This window comes from Podarcis pityusensis (genome assembly GCF_964106645.2).
Source record: "Podarcis pityusensis genome assembly, chromosome: 14".
In the NCBI taxonomy this organism is placed as follows: domain Eukaryota; kingdom Metazoa; phylum Chordata; class Lepidosauria; order Squamata; family Lacertidae; genus Podarcis; species Podarcis pityusensis.
In genome coordinates, this window is record NC_138039.1 from 28,033,517 (window position 1) to 28,054,701 (window position 21,185).

Here is a 21,185-nt window from a genome sequence, read left to right on the forward strand (position 1 = left end):
ACAGAGGTAAAAAAATTCTATACAACAGGAAACTGTGATCTGCTCAAGGATGCTGGTGGACTTGGGTCTAAAAGGCAGATTTTCTCCAGGCAGCCACATTCAGCCCACGAGGTTTTATTCTGAAAATCCACTGGTATCACAGTAAGATCACAGCCTTCTAGGAACTGCCAAGCAGGGCGCCTTGTACTGAGGAACTGCCTTTGTGACGCTCACTGCTCTGCACACGTGTAGGAAAACTGAGCAGTAGTCAGAAACAAAAACTCCCATTCAACAGCTAAAGGAGGTTTAAGATGGGTTAGTGGGGTTAAGGGGAGAAGGGAATGCTTCCATAATCATACATTATATGCAGCTTCACCAGAGCTGTGCTGCGGAGCAGAACTGTTTATTTTATTAGGATGTAACACCACAATAGCCCAGCATTTGACTTGGCGAGAACCCCTTTCTGCACCATCATAACCCATAAATCATGGCCGGAACGCCTTATTGCAATTTCAAAAGTAGTATTAATTTTTTTAATTCACATGTTAATTTAGGAAACAGGATGGAATGTTTTTTATTGAAGACCTGCATCCCACTACGGCATTTGCCTAATGTGTTCATAGAACAGTCCTCTGTGTAATCGGGAGATTTCCTAGAGGTTACGACAGATAATGGAAGGGAACTGGACAAGACAGTAGATTAAGCACAGCCGTAGATTTAAATATTAAATATTATGTAGTGCAGGGAGGGGATCTGTCATTCATTTGAAAATAAAACGTCCAAGTGGAAGAATTATTCTAAAAACACAAAAATTCTCTCACAATGAATGCAACCTATGTTATTGCCCTTCAGTATTACTGCAAATGAAATGGGCCACTAAGATGACATTTCAAAGGAAAAAAATCATTTGTTATTAGCTAAATTCTTAAATATTGTTATTAATACTAGACTATTAATGCTTGATAATTCAAATTATTTTTGAAACTGATTACTACATTTCCCCCCTTTGACCTATCCTTTGCTTGTTAAATATTATGGTCAATAAATGAATAAATTGTTGTTGATGGAGTGATTTCGTTTTCCCAAAATTGCACTGAAAATTTACAAGGCATTTTGACTGTATTGCCATCAAGATAAGCTGAATATGAACAGAGAAAAATGAACCACATACCCAACTAATCAAAATGTCATTTCATTTTTCCAATTCCAAAGGTTTACATAAGTCAAAAACTATATGCACACCATTTTTAATACCAGCTGTTTTTAAAGAGAAAGCATCATTATAGCAGGCTGGTTACAGAAAATGCATTGTCTCCCCATCTTGCACTCTCAACAAGTGTCTCTTAAACGCAGGCAAACTATTAATGTTAGAATGATGGCTGTTCCTCAACAATACTGTTCCTTGATGCTCAAGAATCAAAGCATAACATTCACAAGATACACCGTGATCAAGGAAGGGCACATGGTGTGCTTTGATTTTTTGCACTTTCATTTCTAGTCTTAAAGTGACTGACTCTTTCAGAGACAAAGTTGCCAGTAACAAGGCTTGCACACAAAAGCAGCAAAGGAACAAATATATTTGCTTTAGCTTTATCTACAAATATTGTGAAATGCAAGTTTAGCCTGCTGCCCAAGGTGAAACATTAGCAAACACCAGCATAACATTCCAGAAACACCAGTTTAATGGCATGTTTTGTGCTATGTGGTGATTCTTTTTGTGTACTGTGGTGATTCTTTTTCTCAAGCATTTGCTGCTACAGAGAAACTGACGAACTGGGAAGAATGCCTCACTCATCTGAATTTATGTCCAGTACATATAGTTATGATTGCCAATCTAAGGACGTGGCTACTTGCCATATGGACAAAAATGAAGTTTGGTTTCTTTATACCAACACAAACTTGTGAGTGGAGAGGAGTGGTCCGATACTGTGGTTAAAAACAACACAAAAAACAGTTAAGTAGACTTCTCCTGCTTTGATATAAACATTTATGGTGAGGCTGTACTAAAAGCTGAAAAATATTATTTAAAAATAAAGAAAGAGAGAGAGAGAGAGAGAGAAGAACTAAAAGTGTTACATCAGTTCGTGGATTCTTTTTTTTTTATGTCCTGAAAATTCACCAGCATTTTAGTGCAAAGTTATCTTGATATATAGATTATTGCATGCAATTTCACCTAATACACACATTTTGGGAAGTGATTTCTCCTAACATGCATTTACCTAATATATGCATTTTTGTACATATTACTTGATTGCATTACAAAATTTGGGTATATTAAAATATGGAAGGATGACGGTGTTTCAGTTTACATATTGTTTCAGGAAGTGCAATTTAGCTAGATACATCTTCAAATGCAAACTGAATGAAGTATCTCTCTCAGCCTGACTAGGGAGTAAGTCCCATTGAACTCAGTGGGATACTTCCATAGAATTTGTCTGGTTCCTGGATGCCAGAAAGTGCCTTCCATAGATCAGACAAAGTGTCAGTTTTGAAACAGAAATGGTCTTTTTAAAGTGCAAATATTCTAAAGACGCTAATTGCTACCCCTTTAGTTATAGCACCAACATTTTATTTTTCTGTCAAATGATCTCAAAAAGGAGAAACAAATTATTTCTTTAAAAAACATCTTCAAGACATTTGCATAATCTCCAGTGACATTTGTATATTTTGCTAGAGGTAACAGAAAGCAAAAGGTTATATAGAATATTAATGGGGCTCACTTGCAGAAAAATCTTCATCTATTTTTATTATATCAAAAGAATTAGAAAGGACTTCTAAAAGCACTAAGCATGTGGTAATATTGCTGACGTCTGATTCCAAAGATCTAAAAATGTTTGTTTGCCAGCCATAAAAATTATTGCCCAACTCCTCTTTGCATTTTAGGTCAAGAGCAGTAGAAAGTACAAAATAAAATGATAAGGTACTATGATAGAAATGGAAGATAGGCTGCATATTCCAAACCACTGTGACACTTTACATGTGGTTTTGAAGAGGAATGACTGAATAAGACTAACGGATTGCAAACAATTGTTGGGACATTCACAGCTATGAAATTGCCCCTTCATTCTGTTCATTTTGTGCCAGCCAAGTCACCCCAGAGATTCACCCCCTCTTCAAGCTGAAACCATAAGCAAGAGCAAAGATGCATATATTGAAGAGAAGCATTTAATACTTCTTACATAGTTTTCACTCCTTCGGATTAAGCCAACTACATTTCCTGAATTTAAGTGGATTTTAAAATCTGCGACCACGGCTTCTATTTTCACCAATTTCCTAGAGAGAATATTTCTACCCTTTTGAAAAAACACTCAGGCTACCCCATCACTTTCCAGGAAAGACTTTTTAAAGCCCCCCAATTCATAAATGTAATTAAATAATTACATTAGCGCTAATTAACATGAAACTGCAGATTATTTAAGTACGGGGGGAAAACCCCACTATTCAACTTCTTAATTATTCTTGTGCACATAGCATCTCCTTTTGCTCAGACGCCCAAGGTGCAAATAAAGCATCCCATCTGCTCGTAATTAGAACTAAATAATTTCAGAGAATGCAGCTTATCATTTTGACTGCACATTTGATTAAAAACAGGGCGCAAGCAAGATCCCAGTTTATTGGTGTAATAGCAACGAAGCAGGCAAGCCCATGTCCCCCCTGTCATTAACAGATACTGGAAACATTATCTGCTATATTGAGGGGAGGGGAGGGGGGAGAGAAGGGAGGGGAAAATACAACTTTTTAGTTCATTTCATACAGATGAAAGCGAATTACAGCAAATCACCTCTCCACTGAATAGCGGCCTCTACATAATGACTTTATTTGCTTAATCCCCAAATTAAACGCCGTTTCAAGCGAAGGCCCTGTGTTATTACTCTCATCATGTCGACAACATTTTCCTGCCGAGACCAATTTGAATAAAACAAGGGCCTTCCTTGAACTCAATCAAGGAGTCATAATGTGGTGGGTAATAGAGGTTGCTGATAGATCCAGAGACAAAAGCGTTATACCTAATGATGGGATATGGATAATGGTCCTCCTAGAGGTCCTGATGCGATTCCAGTTGGCGGCCAGATGCTAAAAATCAAGAGAAGGCATTGATCAGTGACAGGGGGAAGCTGTGGCGGATACAATCCAGTCAAACTTCAGCTGTTTCCCTCCCCCCTTCCCTTTTCCCACTGTACAGTTAAGCCAGGCATAAATTATATTAATTGATTTAATCACATACTTAAAACATCTTCCCCAATTAATTTAATTAGATGGCTACATGAAGCTACTGGCAGGGGAAGATTAGAGGCTGATCACTTAATTAACAGAATATGAATGAAAAAAAAGAAAGCAAACATAAATGAAATGGTGAGCACTAATTAAAAGCCTGTCTGCAAACTTAAGTACTTTCTGACAAAGTAGGGACTGCTACAGAAGCAAGTGAGAATTCTCTCCGCCCTCCACCCCACCCCCCCAAATCAAGTGCACAGCACAGGTGTAAGGGGAGAGGAAAGGTCGGGCAGAGAGAAAACATAGATGAAGGGAGAAACGAGTGGAACTAGACTGGAAGACAGATGTGTGCTTTGCTACCCAAAATGGCAGCACTGAATCAAGTACACCCTACACTCCCCAGTACCATGTCTAAATGGAAGCACAGGGTGGTATCCAACAAAATGCTTTTGCTACTTTTGGCCATCCAAGGGAATTTCCTGTCCAACTCCTCTCTCTAAGTGGCCTCTCAGTCTGCCCTAGAGTGACCCAACTCTCCAGACTTGGGGAGGGCCTGGAGGAGAGAGATGGGGCAAGTTTTGTTGCACTAACAGAAGCATTTCACCGAACACTGCCCATGTTAGGCTCATCCCAAATTTATTAATATTTTTATTATTAAAGTTATTAGTCTCAGGAATAGGGTGGGTCCTGAAACACACATCTTGGGTGTCAATGGCCAGGGTAAAGATGTGTGATTCAGCATATGACGAAAGCCTGGATGTTGAAAAGTTTTTCAGATTGTGCAAGTTAAGAGAGATGATTGAGTATTTCACTGTATTTTTATATGCATCTCTTCATTTTTAGCTGTTTATTATTGTACTTTTGTACCCCACTTAAAGATTTTTTTATGTTAAGAAGAATATGAACAGTATACATAAATACATAGAATTGTGGGGAGGGGAAACGTAATAGGGTTGCCATTTTCAGCCACAATACCACATTCATTGTGATGTCTAATTTCAGCCTCTGTCAATCCATTTAGAAAAACTAGATAGTTTTCTAACAAGAGTGACCCAAGTAGAAAAAGAGGAATTGCCCCCCCTAGTATGTAGAGGGGAGGAAACAGGCAGCAGTTCTGGGTGGAAACCCCCCCCTCCTTTTTGTGAGAAGAGGGGTTGAGGAGAGAACTTATGCACAGAAGACTGAACATCTAATGAAGGATGAAATGTGCTTGGACATGTGTACAGTTAAATGAAAAAATAGTAGCATTTTAACGCAACCACTCAAGCAAGTGATGTTTAGAGAAGGAGCACTGCCAGAACAGCTGGCAGCCTTGCGCACCTTGGCCCTGATGTAGAAATTCTCCAGGTGTCTCTGTCGCGATTCCTTCAGGGTATTTCTGACACGCCCCCGGTGAACATGCACAAGCCAAGAGATGGCAATCACTCCCGAGGCCCACTGCTGCTGCCTGAAGGTGATGTAGGCTTTTCTGAATTTGTAACACCTCCATAATGCCTGTATCTTGGTAGCTGCTACTGCAGTGCCATTCTGGCCTTTGTATCTCTGGCCAGGTTTACTTAAGAGCTTTTTGACCGTCGAAATGTTCTTTATCACAGAGAGAATTTCCTCCCTAGTTGGCCTCTGGTTCAGCTCAAAATCTGGAATGATCTCCATCACTCTCTTCCCCTTGACGATGGCGGAGGGAACAGCATAGTCCTTCAAAAAGTTAGAGACGTGCTCCAAGAAGGAAAGGACACTTCCCCAGAATAAGCAGCAGTGATTTTTAAACTCTTGGAGATCAAGAGCCGTGTAGTCTATGGCTCCCTTGCGAACTGGTATCTCAAACTCTAAAGAGAGATTCTGGAAGGTCGGAGATGATGTTATTTCTGCGGTCTATGGAAAGAGTGAAAGACATAAGGGGAGTAAGACAAGCAGTGGAGACATGCTGTCCCATTAAATACCTACAATGAGATCCTAAGGATCCAAATCCTGGAATATTATGACTACCAATGCAACATGCATCTAACCTAGCTACAATATCACAAGCTCTGGTAGCACAAGCTCTGCAGTTTTATTTAGGGTACCGCAATGTGCTCTATGTGGGGCTTCCCTTGAAGATGGTCCAGAAGCTGCAGCTGTGTGCAATGTGAGATAATGTGTTACTGATCCTTCAAGCTCTGCATTGGCTCCTGCTGTGAAATTTCCTCCCACTGGAGATACAGATACCCTTCACCTTATCTGTTTTTAGACCACACTAGATGTATTTATTCCTATGGAAATGAGTGATTTAAGGGCTTATTACTTTTGGTGTTATTGCTTTTTATGCAATACTGTCACGCTGAATTTTGTGTACCACCCTAGAAACCTTTGGGTCCAAGGGCGGATTATAAATACTGCTAATAACAACAATACTAATAATGCTGTCAATGCAAGGATGGTCTTGATCAGTCACAAACGAGAAATAAAATACCTTATGGGTCAACTGAAGAAGAGTAATGTTTATCTAAATGTGCACTGAGAAAGCTACTAGGGAAGAGGCCGGGGGCTAACATGACCAACCATGACGTAATAGCTATTTTTTCTTTGTTTGTGTGTCAGGAGGACTCTCATGGGGTCGGCGCAGCTAGAACTAGGAACATGCAGCTCTCTGTGCAGCTGTTCCATGATCTAGCAAATGTGTGGCTTGGAACACCTTCCTAGCAGTGAAGTACCTTCAGACTCTGGACTGGCTGCTAAGTCCTCCTTGACAGGAACAGCTATAAAAAGGATTCCTCTTAGGTGTAAGATCTTGCCTGAGCAACAAGGTCTTCCTGACACTTGTGTGTCTCTGACCCGGACTCTGACTACCGAGTTCCAGTTTTGGTTCACTTCAGACAACTGGACATAGCTCAGTCCTGACAATATGTCCCAATCTACATTTGGAGTCTGTGAGGGGTTCCCTGTTCACTTCAATGGAGAGGACAGCTCCATCCCCAGGAAAACTAATCTGCATACGGAGTCCTGAATGCTATATCAGCCTTTCCAAATCTGGTGCGTACCATACGTATATTTTGGATCAGAACTCCCATCAGCGCATTGGCTGGACTTGAAGGGTGTTGGGAGTCCAACAACCTTTGGAGGGCACCAGGTTGTAGAAGGCCATATTAAAATCGCTTCACTTGAAACTGGGGTTATGTAGCTGGGTGCTATGAATCAAATGGATACCCAACATTTACAGGATGGAAATCATTCTGTCGTACCTTTAGCACCATGGAAGAAGACTTGGACAATGCCCGCTTCTGAATTGCCTGAATTAGGGGCAACTTTGATTTCTTGGGTGAAATAACAGAGATGCAGGATGGGGGTGGAGCAATGTTGCCCTTGCTTCCTCCTCTTCCCTTGCTTGAGGTGGAGGTGGGCCCGGACTTTGGATAAGGAGGAGGAGCCAGGACTTCTCCTTTGTTGCTCTCCACACCTCCATCTACAGAAGGGATGAATGTTTTGAACAGCTTTTATTAAACGTAAATATTAGATCACTAAACATCAGGTATCAAATCTAAATAAATAAATAAATAACCTTGATGAATGGTGAAATACACAGGGAATTAAGACTAGATCTGTTTTGTTATTCCCAACATTTCCAATGAAATCTACAAGCATCCACTGTATTAAACTACAGGTTGCAATTTGGACTCTTCCAGGCTGTAGCTATTTTCTGGGGAGATTCAGTCACATACAGACAAATTCAAGTTGATTTTCACACACGGTGAGACATTCAAATTAGACTTCTTATGAAGATGAAAGTGCAAGAAACAACCTCCCTGCAAACAAATCAGGATGAATGCTCAACAAACAGGTCAGCTGGAGGCAACCACAGACACAAAAAGCATGGCACTGGAAATGCATTTTCAGGTACAAAGCGGACGGAGGCAGAATGGAACTTTTTTGGGTCCAGACTCCTATTCTTAGCAGAAGAGGAGCTGCTGTTACAGTTTAATTTGCCGAAGAGTACCATGTGATGCCAGGAGGCTGGGCTTTGGCAGAGTGGGATGGCTTGTAGCCTGGGTGCTGAAAAGGCAGGCTGGCAATGGTAAAACCATTGGTCAGCTCAAGCAAGCTTGACAAAATGAAGTCTATTTATTTAGAGCATTTGTACACTGCTCATCACCCAAAAGTGGCTTACATGAAATCAAAACAAGACATTCCCTACCCACAGATTTATGTTCAAACAAACGATAATACAACAGACAAGGGGAAAGGGACAAGGAGGAAAGAAGAAAATAAAACTCAAAACTCAGGCACCAATTTCTAGACAGTTGTTCCTATATTGACCAACTAGTAAAGTTCAGAGGCAGGAGGTGCCTGATGGAGCTGGGCCTCTAGCAAAGCAGACGGAATGAGCCCTGCTTCCCATCTCTCCCTCTGAGGTAGCCTGATGAAATGTTTGCCCTCAGATGACAGTTGAGGCGAGAGGAGGCCTGATGGAGCTGGCCTGTCAAAGCAGAGCTGATGGGGTAAGCTCTGCTACTCAGCTCTCCCAGTGCTGGAATGGCTGCCCTCAGATGAGAATAGGGGAGTAACTGTTCTGGCAAGTTACCAGAAAGCAAGGAAGAAAAATCACCCTCAGACTCTACTGGGTTTGTCTGCTGCTGTGACCACTAGTCCTTAGAAACACCAACGTCATTGCCAAAATATGGAACACTGACCAGACAATGGAGAAAGTTTCTCCTTTACAGTATCAGCAGCATCTCTTTGTGCCTACCTGCAGCTGGTTTCTTGTGCTTTTCATGAGATTCATGAAGAGGAGCAGCCTGAGGAAGAATGGGAGGCTTCGCTAGAGTAATCCTAGCTGCACGTGGAATCAGGCCTCTTTCAATAAGATTCAGGATCCCTAGATAAAAACCAGGGAGACTCAACAAGTTCTTTCAGAAGCAGCTTGGTCTGGGAAGTGTAAACTCCTCAGTCCTAAAGCCAGCCCACCAATATCATAGGACTGTAGAGTTTAAAGGGACCCCGAGGGCCATCTAGTCCAATCCCCTGTTAACGCAGGAATCTCAACCCATGGTTCCCCATCCAATCTGAAACCATACTGGACCCTGCTTAGCTTTGCAAAATGTACCAGCAGTTTTATTGCTGCACCGCTACCAAGCAACATTTTTAAGACTAACATTTGCCTTTGGTAAAGGTGAAAAGGAGGGAGAGATGGAAGAATGCTGGGAGGAAGGAAGTAATTCCCTCTTGCTTCCATCTCTCTCAAACTTCTGAGACAGGAAGTGGTTCACAAAGGAGATCAAGGTGGAAGAGGAAGAAGAATGTATAAATGAGAGTATTCTTTTTCCTTTTCACTATGAACTCCAGTTGGAATATGACTGAGGTGGGAGGGGAGCAGTGGTGGTGTCTGGTGCCCCCTGGGCAGAAGGTAAGGAGCAGCCCAACAGCAGATAGCTCCTGAACCAATGATGGACAGAGTCAACTACAATATTCCAGTTTCCCTCCCATCCCTGCTTAGTTTTTCACTAAGAAGGAAGCTGACAGCCAGGGACAACCCCAGGACTGGTTGTAAATAAGAACATAGGCAGTTTGGGGCTGGCTGAGAGTAGACTGAGGCTGGTGGGGCAGCACCACATTTGCCCTCACAGACTAGCCTCCACTGGAAGGGGGAGGGAGGCAGAGATGCCCATGACAGAAGGATGGAATCTTCACTTCTGATTTGTCCTTACACTCTTTCCCCTTTCACACACCATGCAAAGAAGAGGTGAGAGAAGGGAAAAACAGTGAGTGAATTTCCTGCCAGGTGCTGCCCATTCATCCCTATTTAAAACAGCCCACCAGTCAAACTGGCTGCCAACCAGTGGTCTAGGTGAAGTTATATATGCCCAGCATAACATACATGCCAGGACAAGTATAGCAAAATAAATCCCAGAGGATTGGGCACGCAGCTATGACTGACCTTTCTCCGCATCTGTTTTGGAAACTGGAAAGGAAACCTTCTTCAAATGGAAGGAAGGTGGAGCTACTGAGAGGCTGGGGACTGTAACACCTTTTGCTATCTTCTGAGTTGGTGCCTAAGGAGAGATGAGAGGAAACCTATTCCTTCATCAGCTGCAAACTTTTTTGATATTAAGGAGTTCTTCACGCACGCGTGGCTAAATAATAAATACCATTTCCGCTATGAATAGTTTCATTAAGGTTTAATAATAAAAAACAGTATGAGCTCAGATTTTACTGCTTAGGAACATGCCACACGATTGTCGACTGTCAGCGGTTGAAGCAATTTAAAGGAGAGTTAATTAAAATCTAATCAATGTCTTGTGATGTTCGCTATGCTATAAATAATAAAATAAATTTATGAAAACAAAAACACCCACAGGCTTTTACCCACAGACGTCTGGAGGGCCACAGGTTAACCTCCCTTGGTTTACATAGTGTCATTGCTGAAACCTAGCTAATTCTTTGTAAAAGCCTGTGGGTGTTTTTGTCAATGTGCCAGGGATGGTCAATGTGCCAGGGATGATGGGAACTGTAGTCCAGCATCATATGGAGGTGGCCACAGGTTAACCACCCCTGCTGAAAATGTAAAACTGGTTATTCTGAAACTGCCATCATATTAAGGCCATTTAAAATTGTTCCCTGTGGTAGTTCATAAAGTGGTTTAGGCAAATCTCATCCTTCCACCACAAACACTCCCTTTTGGGATATTTCTGGTGGCCTGGTGAAACTCACTCAGTTCCCTGATATATAGTATACAGTGGGCCCGCAACTCATTCATAATCTACTTAAACAATCATGATTCAAGGTGAATAGCCAAAAATTAATTAAACAAATAGGAAACCCACCACAGAAATAGCTTTTTAAGCCCTCTGCCTGGTTACTGGTCTCTGGGAGGATCACGCAAGGGCCCTGGAACACTCCTAGAAGCCCACTCTGGACAGGTAGGGATGGTTGCATGGGATTGATGGTTCTGGGCATTCCTGGTTTTATGTTATTTTGCCTTTGCATGTGGACCCCTAGGACAGAACCCTTACATAAGTGATGGGCCCAGTGTACATGAATGGCTCTTCATCATATCTAACATCTGCAACACGGAGCAGTTTTAAGTCTGGTGCTTATTCACTACTTTATGTCAAATAAGTGAGCGGCAAAATCTGAGCTTGGGCTGTCAATTTACACCTCTGTTTCAGCACAAAACAGGAGGTGGGGAATACAGAGGCGTTGGACTTGACCATCAAAGGCTGTTCAATTATCTTCACAACTGAAGATATCTTTCATCAGAAGTGAAGCAAAGGCCACAGCAAAGAGCTGTCAGGAGAAAAGAGATGGAGAATGAATGACACACCATAAGGAAAGCAGGAGGGGACAGAAAGTGCTTTGTCCATTCTCCACACCTCCATGCTTGAAGCATCAATTAGTTAGTTAGGAAACAGCTCCTTACTAACCTAGAAGAGAATGGGTGGGCTACAGACAGATTGTGCCTATTTGTCATACATGACAGTGTTCTTAGGAAGAGAATTAGGGGCAAAGTTGGGAGGCCAAAACGATCCAGTTCATTTCATATTTCCAGATTTATGATAGTGGGGAAAGGCACCCATTGCCCACTGCAACACACTCTCAGCTGGTGGTGTGAAAGTTACCTAGGAAGTTGCCTAAACTCAAAGACTATGGAATGCTGCCATAGGTAAAAACAAAAAGAAGAATTTAGTCCCCCCCCCCAACCTTTACACTACTGTCAAGTGTAAGTTCCTTCAATTGCAGTGCCATGTCTGGCATTGGTTCCAACACTAAGGCTGCAGTCCTAACCATGTCTTATTGACTTCAATGGAGCTTACTACTAAGTAAGTGGGGTTAGAATTGCAGCCTAAGCCATCAACTGATTGTAAGCCTGAACACACCATTTGAGAGCAACATAACACTTGCCACCAAGGGAATGCTTCCCCCCTTCTTCCCCAACAGAGGCATTCACACAAACAACCTTTCTTTGGACCAGGTTTGGTCTGTGGTAATCTCAGGAGCAGGAAGGAATCAGATTAGAATCTACCAACATTGTCACCAGATCTTTCTTGAAAAATCCCCACGGATGACTCATTACAACACAATGAATCTGACATATCTAATTTCACAGAAACATTCTGGCGAAGAGAAACATTACATTAGAACACAATTTTCAAAGGTTAGAAGAGAGATCTTAATTCGGGCTGCCGGCAAACATTTGCTCTGCATAATATGCCTGGAACGTGCTGCAGAAGTATTTTCTCCTGATCTCAAGCAATTCTGTGTATAATTAACTTGAGGCCTGAGACAAAACAATTCTATTAGTCTTTTTGAAGTGCATTTCTCTTGTGGATAAGAACTCCCACTCAATATGGTTATTTTTCTCTGCTTCAATTTAAACCGAGCACCCCCCCCCCAAAAAAAGATTTTCTGTTTAGCTCATTGTATTTCTTTTGTTATTAACAAAGGAGTGCAGAGGCAAAAGAAGCTTTTGAGGGAGAAACGCATTTCAGAAAAGGGGAATGGACACTGGAGGTTACCATCACTTTGTCCACCTTATACTTGCACAGCTGAGTAGCTGACAGACAAGTTTTCTCTTAGCATCAGATCAGTGCTTATGACGGATCACAAGCAGATTTGGCTTCAGATGCTGCTCTTTAGTGACACTGACAAATTAGTTGGATAATTATTTCATATTATCAGTGGCCCATGGAATTGATTTCATAAAATTATGGACACATGGAAAATATATAGTCCGTGCAAAAAAACCCCAAATACTTTCCATCTGTGATGAAACTCTTAAGTTTGAGTATTTGATAGTCTTCCAAAGGAAGAAAAAAAACCCTCCTGATTTTGTCACTCTCTATTAAAAAGCTTTTTGACTGTGGAAAAAGGAGGTACTAGATATAAAGATAATGTAAACTACAGATGTTTTTACACATTTAATAAAGCCTTAAATCAAGAGCACTGCACCATTATCTATTCTTAAAGATTTCCATGAGTTGAATATGCCCTCTCTCTCTAGGTAGTTAGAAGCGCTTAACAAATATGTCAGTAATCCTTCCAACAGTTTTGTAAGCTAGGCCAATATTAGTGGGGTGGGGGTTACGACATATTCAGGTCACTCAATGAATTCATAGCTAACATGACATTTGAAATAAATATTTCATAGCTCATCCCTTTAACCACTAGGTTAAGTCTGCAGCCTCCTTACCATCTCACTGAGTCAATGCCTTTCAGTTCTTTGTGTGCATGGTCTGCCTTTAAACTGTTAGGAAATACTTTTTTTACTGAAAACCTACCAAAAGTCCCCCCCCCCCCCAAATCTATCCATCTCAAAACTCTGCCGTACCAGGTGTTTGTGCAAAAATAGCTACACAACTCCAGTCTGTGCCACATGTGCTTTTCAAAAAACGAAACAGAAGCAGCACAGAAGGAAGTGAGCGAGATAATTGCTGGCTCGAAGTGCCATACATTTTACTTGTGGGCAGAGGGCCAGCTTACACCAGGCAGAATTGGCCAGCGCTGCTTATTGGAATTCTGGGCTGGGCCTTCATTCTGGTCCGGCGACAGCTGTAAGCCAGCAGCCCATAGCATCTCAATCAGGCGCCGAGCTCCGTCAAAGAATGCTGATACGGACGGAAGCCGCTTCAGCTGCACTCCGCCTTGCAGAATGACAGTCAATCTTGGATTCCAGATGACAAGAACTGGATAAAAAATGTAAAACAAATGGTGACCTTTCCAAAGATTAATTTGTTTACCAACAAAGAGCTCTCCGTTTGTCATCCAGGATAGGGGTGACCTTCACATTCCCATTTCTAGGTTGAGAGGAGGCTGAATGTAGTCATCTGTTCACTTAACTCTGTCTCACCAATTATTCCCTCTCTTATTTTTGGTGAAAGGGACAGTTTATTAATTCACTGTGGTCTCCTGTTATGTTCTTATAAATGCAGTCAACGTATTCCAGTTTACTGCAGTGGAACATCAATTTAAGTCTAATTCTGCTACTGATGCCAAAATTATGGTTTTCTTTGTAATTGCAGCCATATGCAGGCATTTAAAGTGTGTGTGTGTGTACAGTATATTCTTTTCTTCAGATCTTACACTGCTTCTATCCACTCTCCTGTTCATTTGAACTGAAAGAAATTGCTTTATTGCCGTCATTTTAAAAATGTATGCATGCATCCCGTAGATTAATTCAAATACATGCGTACATAGCACAAAACACACACACAGAGTAAAAGCGGAAGAGGAAAAGGAGCAATTGGAGTAACTTAGTTGAACGGGCAGCAGAAGACAGCAACTCGTAAAAACTCGAGATCGCCACAGCATTAAATTCTTCCTTATGAATAAATGAAGAGGTTCCAAGTTTACATTATTTATTTATTTATTTATTTGGAGATTGGGACCAAAACGCCAGTATAAGTCTATGGCTGTGCAGCAATCTTTATGAAAATGAGAACGATAGAATGCTCCTTCTAGGTCACAGCAATTATTTAGAACTATCACTGTGGCAATTTCAACGGCCATTTTCCTTGGTGTATGTTCTATGACCGAGGTGAGCAGCTCATTAGGCCATGTCAGAAATCACTAGCGAGAGGAATGTTAGAGGGATGCAGCTCATTTGCATCTCTAAGATGCAGACAATTAACATAATTTGCATCCCATTTTAATTAACATTGTTAATCTGCATATTTTAGCCACATGTAATTAACATAATTTCATGTGTTCACAAACAATACTAATCTATACATTTTAACTGCTTGCAATTAACATAATTTGCATGTAATTTTAATTAACAGTGCTAATTTGTATATTTCCATTGCTGTAATTAAAATAATTTCATATTTTCACAAGTGCTGTCTTCTTGTATATCACAGTTGCATGTAATAGATATAATTTGCAGATAATTTTTCATAAATATCAGTAAGTTATACATCCAAGTGGTTTGTAAACATAATTGACCTATCATTTTTTTAAACAAAATGTTGATTTTCAAGGACCAGGATTTATTGTAAATGTGCATTATCTGAAACAACTTCCAAGATCCAAGTTGCTATCTTTTGTAAACTTATGGCCAAAAATGGTTAAGCACAGAAAACATGGAGAATCTAATTGAAACAGACTCAGGGCTAGTTTGTATATGCAAACTAATCATCAGATGACTATAACATCAAGTGGTGGGTTGAACATATGAAACGGCCATCACACATTAAACACGTTAAACACAACTTTCATTCTACCTCCCACTGCCTCAGGCACAAAATTTTTTAATGGAAAGAGTTTACTCATCAAGAAGGTGTTGTCATCAAATGTAAAAAAATCAATGCAATGTCATTTGAAGCCCCATCTTCTTCTGAGGCTGATCTTCTGAACTAGGACTGCATCTCCTAACCACCCACCCCCAAAAAGCTGCTGCAATACTGCCTGCCTGGATTATCTGGGGGAATAATTTACAATAGTTACAATAATATTGAAACAAATAAGCCATTGAACCACATCTTTGTTACTTACAGGGGCTGTTTGTCTCTGATTCATTATTGGCAAGTCAACTCCATAGTTCTCATTTACAAAATTTCGATGGCAAGCATTGCGTGGATTGTACATAATCTTTACCGTCATTGAAAGTTTTTGCTGCAAGAGAAAAAGCTGTAAATAGATGCTAAATGGAACAAAAACAAAGGTTCTAGAGAACTCATGTGAAACTCATTTGAAAGCATGTGTGGAGTTGCTAAGGATGTATGTGCACTGGGTTTTCTTCGGCAATTAGCTTAGTGCACTGATGTACAACCCCAAGACAGAATGCAAACAAAATAGCTAACTAGAAAAAGCAGACATATACAGCCCAAGCTCACATCCTGTGTGGATGAGGGAGGTCAAAGACCAGAATGCAGCACTAAAGTAAGAAACATTAGATTGTATAACCCCTGCTTTTGCCCTTCTGTCACCAAACCAGGGAACTAAACTCTTAGCTACTACCCTCTTTGTGGCCCAAAACTCTGCAGCAAAGGTGATCCTAATCTCAGAGGCTCTTTTTGGCAGCTTTGGCCTCACTTAAGTCAAAGAGCTCTGGATTCTGGGGCTGGCAGCCATACATTTGTTGCAGGACCTAGAGCTTCTTTGGCTGACTAGACTCAAATGGGTATCCCATCACCTCTGCCTGAGCCTGACACCACAGAATACTTGAGCAGCTCTGTGGCAACCTCCCTGCAGAACCCTAAGAACATAAGAAGCCCCATCTAGGCCACCACCCTGTTCTCACAATGGCCAACCTATAAGTAGAACCTGAGGGCAACAGCACTCTCCCTACTTGCGATTCTCAACAACTGGTATTCAGATGCTTACTGATAAGCAGCCGTTGCTAGCCTTATCCTCCATGAATTAATCTAACCCTCTTCCAAAGCCATCTAACTTGGTGGCCATCACTACCTCTTTGGGGGTAAATTCAATCCAGAGGGTAGCTCCACCCAGCGGCACTCTTGGCTTGGCATACTTTGTTAGGAGACTGCAAAGGATCCATGAAGGCATGAATCAAGGCTTCAGGATCTCAGCTGCAGGGACTGCATATGACTTAGGAACTGGGTATGAATTACATTTTAAGTCCTTCAGCAAAAAAACCTATCCACATATTATTAACTTTGCCTTTTGTGGGCTAGAATCTTACTCCTCCCATTTCCAACCCCCCCCCCCCCCAATGTTGAGATTCTCTGGCCGAAAAAGCCAGAAAATCCATTGGGCTCCTCTGCTTAGTATCTTTTGCTCTAAACATTCCACAGTGTGAAGCGGATGTAGTCGATTCCTACTCTGATCAGCAGGCTACATTTGTGGTCCTGCCAAACTTGCTGTAGATTTTTATTTAGTTATTTATTTTTAAATCAGGGATTACCGGCCCAGTGAACCAAAACAGCTTCCTCTGGTTCAGCTTCAGTTCACTGACTCCATGAAGGTAAAGAACATGCTTAGGAAGTAAATGGGAAATAAATAATAATTAAAGAAATGGGAATTCACAATCCTGAAGGGAGTGATAATACTGGTTTTAGCTGGATGGAATGTCTCCAGCTATTTTGCTTGCTTAAAAAAAAAAATCCAGCGGAAGAAAATCCTAGTGGAAAGGGGGGGGGGACATATCTTTAATAAGCTCATCTTTGGCTTAATGAATATGATGCCTTCTGTTTTATGGATATAAAAATAGAAGCCACAGAAGTTAACACACAGGGTAGAATTATCCCTGTGTGCAGGCATTTACATTTCACACAGAGCCTGTCTTTTAATTGTGCTGAAAGGAGAGGCAACAACACATTTGGACCTGCATCAAGAGCAGTAATACCTCCCTGTAGTTTTCCCGTAAACATGGCACTGAAAATGAACACAGGCTTATTCCCCAGCTGATGAATGGGGAACAAGCATGGCTGCTTAGAGCTCTGATTTTCTCTGCTCTTGCTCAAGCAAGTTCAGCAATCTATCAAGGCTGAAGATCTGGCACCAAAAATGATTCAAAATTTCTGCCATAACAAAGCCCAGGCCCTCAACATAATTATGCAGTTCTGCCAAAATGAGTCTCATTTTAATGATTTACTTGAACTTCCATGTTTGGGGCTTTCACAGAATCCAGAAAACATAGCAAGTCAACAACGTAAATGTCTAACCTACCCTATAGTAAAGGTAAAGGTACCCCTGACTGTTGGGGATGGTCTCTGGGGTTGCGCACTCATCTCACTCTATAGGCCAAGGGAGCCAGTGTTTGTCCGCAGACAGCTTCCGGGTCATGTGGCCAGCATGACTAAGCCTCTTCTGGCGAACCAGAGCAGCGCACGAAAACGCCGTTTACCTTCCCACCAGAGAAGTACCTATTTATCTACTTGCACTTGATGTGCTTTTGAACTGCTAGGTGGGCAGGAGCTGGGCCGAGCAACAGGCGCTTACCCCGTCACAGGGATCCAAACTGCCAACCTTCTGATCGGCAGGCCCTAGGCTCTGTGGTTTAGACCACAGCGCCACCCGTGTCCCTATACCCAGAAGCTTAAGGCAGGTAACAGGCAGCAATCTCTTAGCTGGATTTCACAACTGTTTCATGATAAAGAGTCATTCTGCCAATGCACCAGCAATTGAGAACAGCTGGCAAAGCTGAACTACATTTATTTTCTGAAGTTAAATTAGGGCTGGTTTTTTTGTCAGCAGATGCCATAATGACATGATATGGGAGGGCAGTGGGGCTTCAGCCCCACAAGGTAAACCCTGGGTAGGCCATAGCATGCCCCTCTCCAAATTAAGATCAACCATGCATAGTGAAGTAGAGAAAGATTGGAGGTTGGTATTAGAAGCAAAAAATATTTAATGCAGGAGCAGCCCCTTTCTCGCTTAGCCTACTGTCATTGTGGGTTTGGCCAACCTGCTTCTGATCTTCTGTCCACAGATCCTCTACATATTTTGTGCTTCTGCTGCTCATCACAGAATTTCCTTTCCTTATGATATAGTTCACTTAGAGCATCCACACCTTACATTTAAATGCACCTTTTAAATAAATACTTGACTTCCCCCAAATAATTCTGTGGATTATAGTTTACACTTCACAGAGGTACAATTTTCAGCACCCTTAACAAAACTAGGATTCTTTTACGGAAGTCATTTGCTTTAAAAGTATGGTGCAGTTGTGACCTTGAACTGGATTACGTCTGCTGCACCACTCCCCCCCCCCCCCGTTTGGCTCATGTGTGGCTTCACACGCTATAGCTACATCCATTGTCCTTGCAGACAAGGACACACTCCGATACCCACTTTCTGCTTTGCAAAGCAAAGCATTAGGCCTGCCCTTTGGGACTTGAGAGGTTCTTTGAGAGAGCACTAGGGAAAAGAGACTCAGTTGGGAGTATAAGACGGTAACAAAATCACTGGAAGGATTACAAGCCATGAGTTCCTTCAGACCTTTGGTGCAGAAGACCTATGTGGTGATAACCTGCCGCAGGGCTGAGTGGTAATTGCAGACATCTCTGGGTAAATTATTTCTTTCTGTGAAGTCTCCATGGGGAGCCCCCTGAGAGAAATAAATAGGGAAATGTTGCAAGATTTGGTTCAGTTCCAACTTTATTTTCCACACCTGCAATAGTTTAAACTGCTGCAATTTATTTATTATTTGTTAAATTCATATCCCACCCTTTCTCCCAGAGGAGCACAGGCATCAAGCAACAAACAATGAAACAATAAAAAACCTTAAAACTTGGGTTAAGTATATGAACTCGAAACCACAACAGGAGGCATTATTAGTGTCCTTAACTCTGTAGACACAGAAATTTACAGAATCCTGAGAACAACTAGTCCAATTTCTGCTATAAGATGGAAGGCATGTCTTCTGATACAGCTTTTTGTGTGTGGATTTTTGACTATTTGTAATATGCCATAAGAACTCTACAAACACCCAAATACTACAATTAGAATATAAACATCTATATTTAAAAATATACAGATAAAGTAGCATACACAAATAAATTCCAGTACTCTTACCATTTGGACACCTGTCTTGAACACAGATCCACATTAGAAGGTGACGAAATGGTTAGCACAGTTTGGTTTACAGCATTTAAATACCTTTCAGCGTGTTTCTGTTCAGGGATAGGGAGAAAGAAAATATAGGATATTGAGGTGATGGAAGAGCTACCTCAGCCAGCAGATCTGAGCAAATTTTGAGCTTTGAAAACAAAAATGAAAGACATCATCCCAGGCTCTGAATTTGTCTGAGTTTATGCTATGTCTAAGACAGCCGTATAATGCTGAGCACCCAAAATGTACTGTCACTGCTCTAAAATACAATACTTGGCACTTCAAACCATTTACTATTCAGAAACGGAATTTAGAAAGTGATGAGGTGTCACATTTTCACTTGAGGATAAAATACTGATTAACACTTTCACTGGGAGACGTTTCCCCATTTTTGTTGGAAGATTCTCCATCCACTTACCTTTAATCTGTTCTCTGTACTTTCAATAGCAGCTTCAAGGTTCTGAGCATCCTGCAGTTCCCAATCATGGCTGATGTCTCGCAGCTGGTCCTTCAGCTGTTGAAGATCTTCTTGAACCTAGAAAATTAGTTGAAACTTGCAGTAAATGCATGCATCATCAGGGTGTAAATATATTTCACAGAAACTGAAAGCAAAACAGATTTATTAAGCACTGCACACAAACACACACTTCAGGGAGCAACCTCTGCAATTTTATGGAACACAGAAGAGGAGAGGAGCAGGTTAAAAGCGGCAGGGAGCGGTGTAAAATATTGCAACCCAAAAAGCATGCATCAGAAAAAAAACTTGATAACTATCTATTTCTTCTATACAAGCTGCAATCCTAAACACACTTATTATTTAAAATGTATAATCTGCCTTTCCTCCCTGAAGGGAACCCAGGGCAGCTCACAACAATAACATTATATAAAACAAAGGAAACAACACCACAACATATCACAGACAGTACTTAAAATCAAAAGTGCAAAAGTTTCATTGCTGGGAAATGCAATCAGATTTTTCTTTATAAACCTGCATAGGGTTGCACTGCTTAACTGCAATCCTACATAATAATTTGTTTATAATAATAATGTTTAACAGGCTATTGTATTTTAAGATTTTTGTTGGAAGCTGCCCAGAGTGGCTAGGAAACCCAGCCAGATGTGTGGAGTATATTATTATTAATAATAATAATAATAATAATAATAATATCCCACCCTTCTGGCTGGGTTTCCCCAGCCACTCTGGGCGGCTCCCAACAAAAAATTAAAAGCACAATAAAACATCAAACATTAAAAACTTCCCTAAACAGGGCTGCCTTCAGATGTCTTCTAAAAGTCAGATACAGTCGTACCTTGTTTTGCGGCCAGGATCCATTCCAGAGCCCTGGCCGCTAGCTGAAAAGGATGCAGGGTAAAGTGCCGTGTCTGCACACACACGCGGAGCGGTTTGCGCATTTGCGCATGTGACAAACCTGGAAGTAACCCATTCCGGTACTTCCGGGTTTCCCGCAGACGTTCGCTGGAGCGGACGATAGACAAGGCGGACATTCGCG

General features: G+C 41.4%; 1 protein-coding gene across 4 annotated transcripts in view; it reads right to left on the reverse strand.

The window, feature by feature from the left end:
• Positions 1 to 21,185, reverse strand: part of IQCH (IQ motif containing H) — a 79,733-nt gene that overhangs the window by 54,610 nt on the left and 3,938 nt on the right. For all 4 annotated transcript variants that reach the window (XM_080981653.1, XM_080981652.1, XM_080981651.1 and 1 more), the window contains exons 2-10: positions 20,093 to 20,209; positions 19,639 to 19,736; positions 19,063 to 19,171; positions 15,655 to 15,774; positions 10,103 to 10,217; positions 8,915 to 9,043; positions 7,413 to 7,633; positions 5,515 to 6,066; positions 3,987 to 4,053 (exon numbers count right to left, since the gene is read on the reverse strand). In XM_080981653.1, the coding sequence (XP_080837779.1) occupies positions 3,987 to 4,053; positions 5,515 to 6,066; positions 7,413 to 7,633; positions 8,915 to 9,043; positions 10,103 to 10,217; positions 15,655 to 15,774; positions 19,063 to 19,171; positions 19,639 to 19,736; positions 20,093 to 20,209 (1,528 nt within the window). The remainder of the gene's footprint in view (positions 1 to 3,986; positions 4,054 to 5,514; positions 6,067 to 7,412; positions 7,634 to 8,914; positions 9,044 to 10,102; positions 10,218 to 15,654; positions 15,775 to 19,062; positions 19,172 to 19,638; positions 19,737 to 20,092; positions 20,210 to 21,185) is intronic.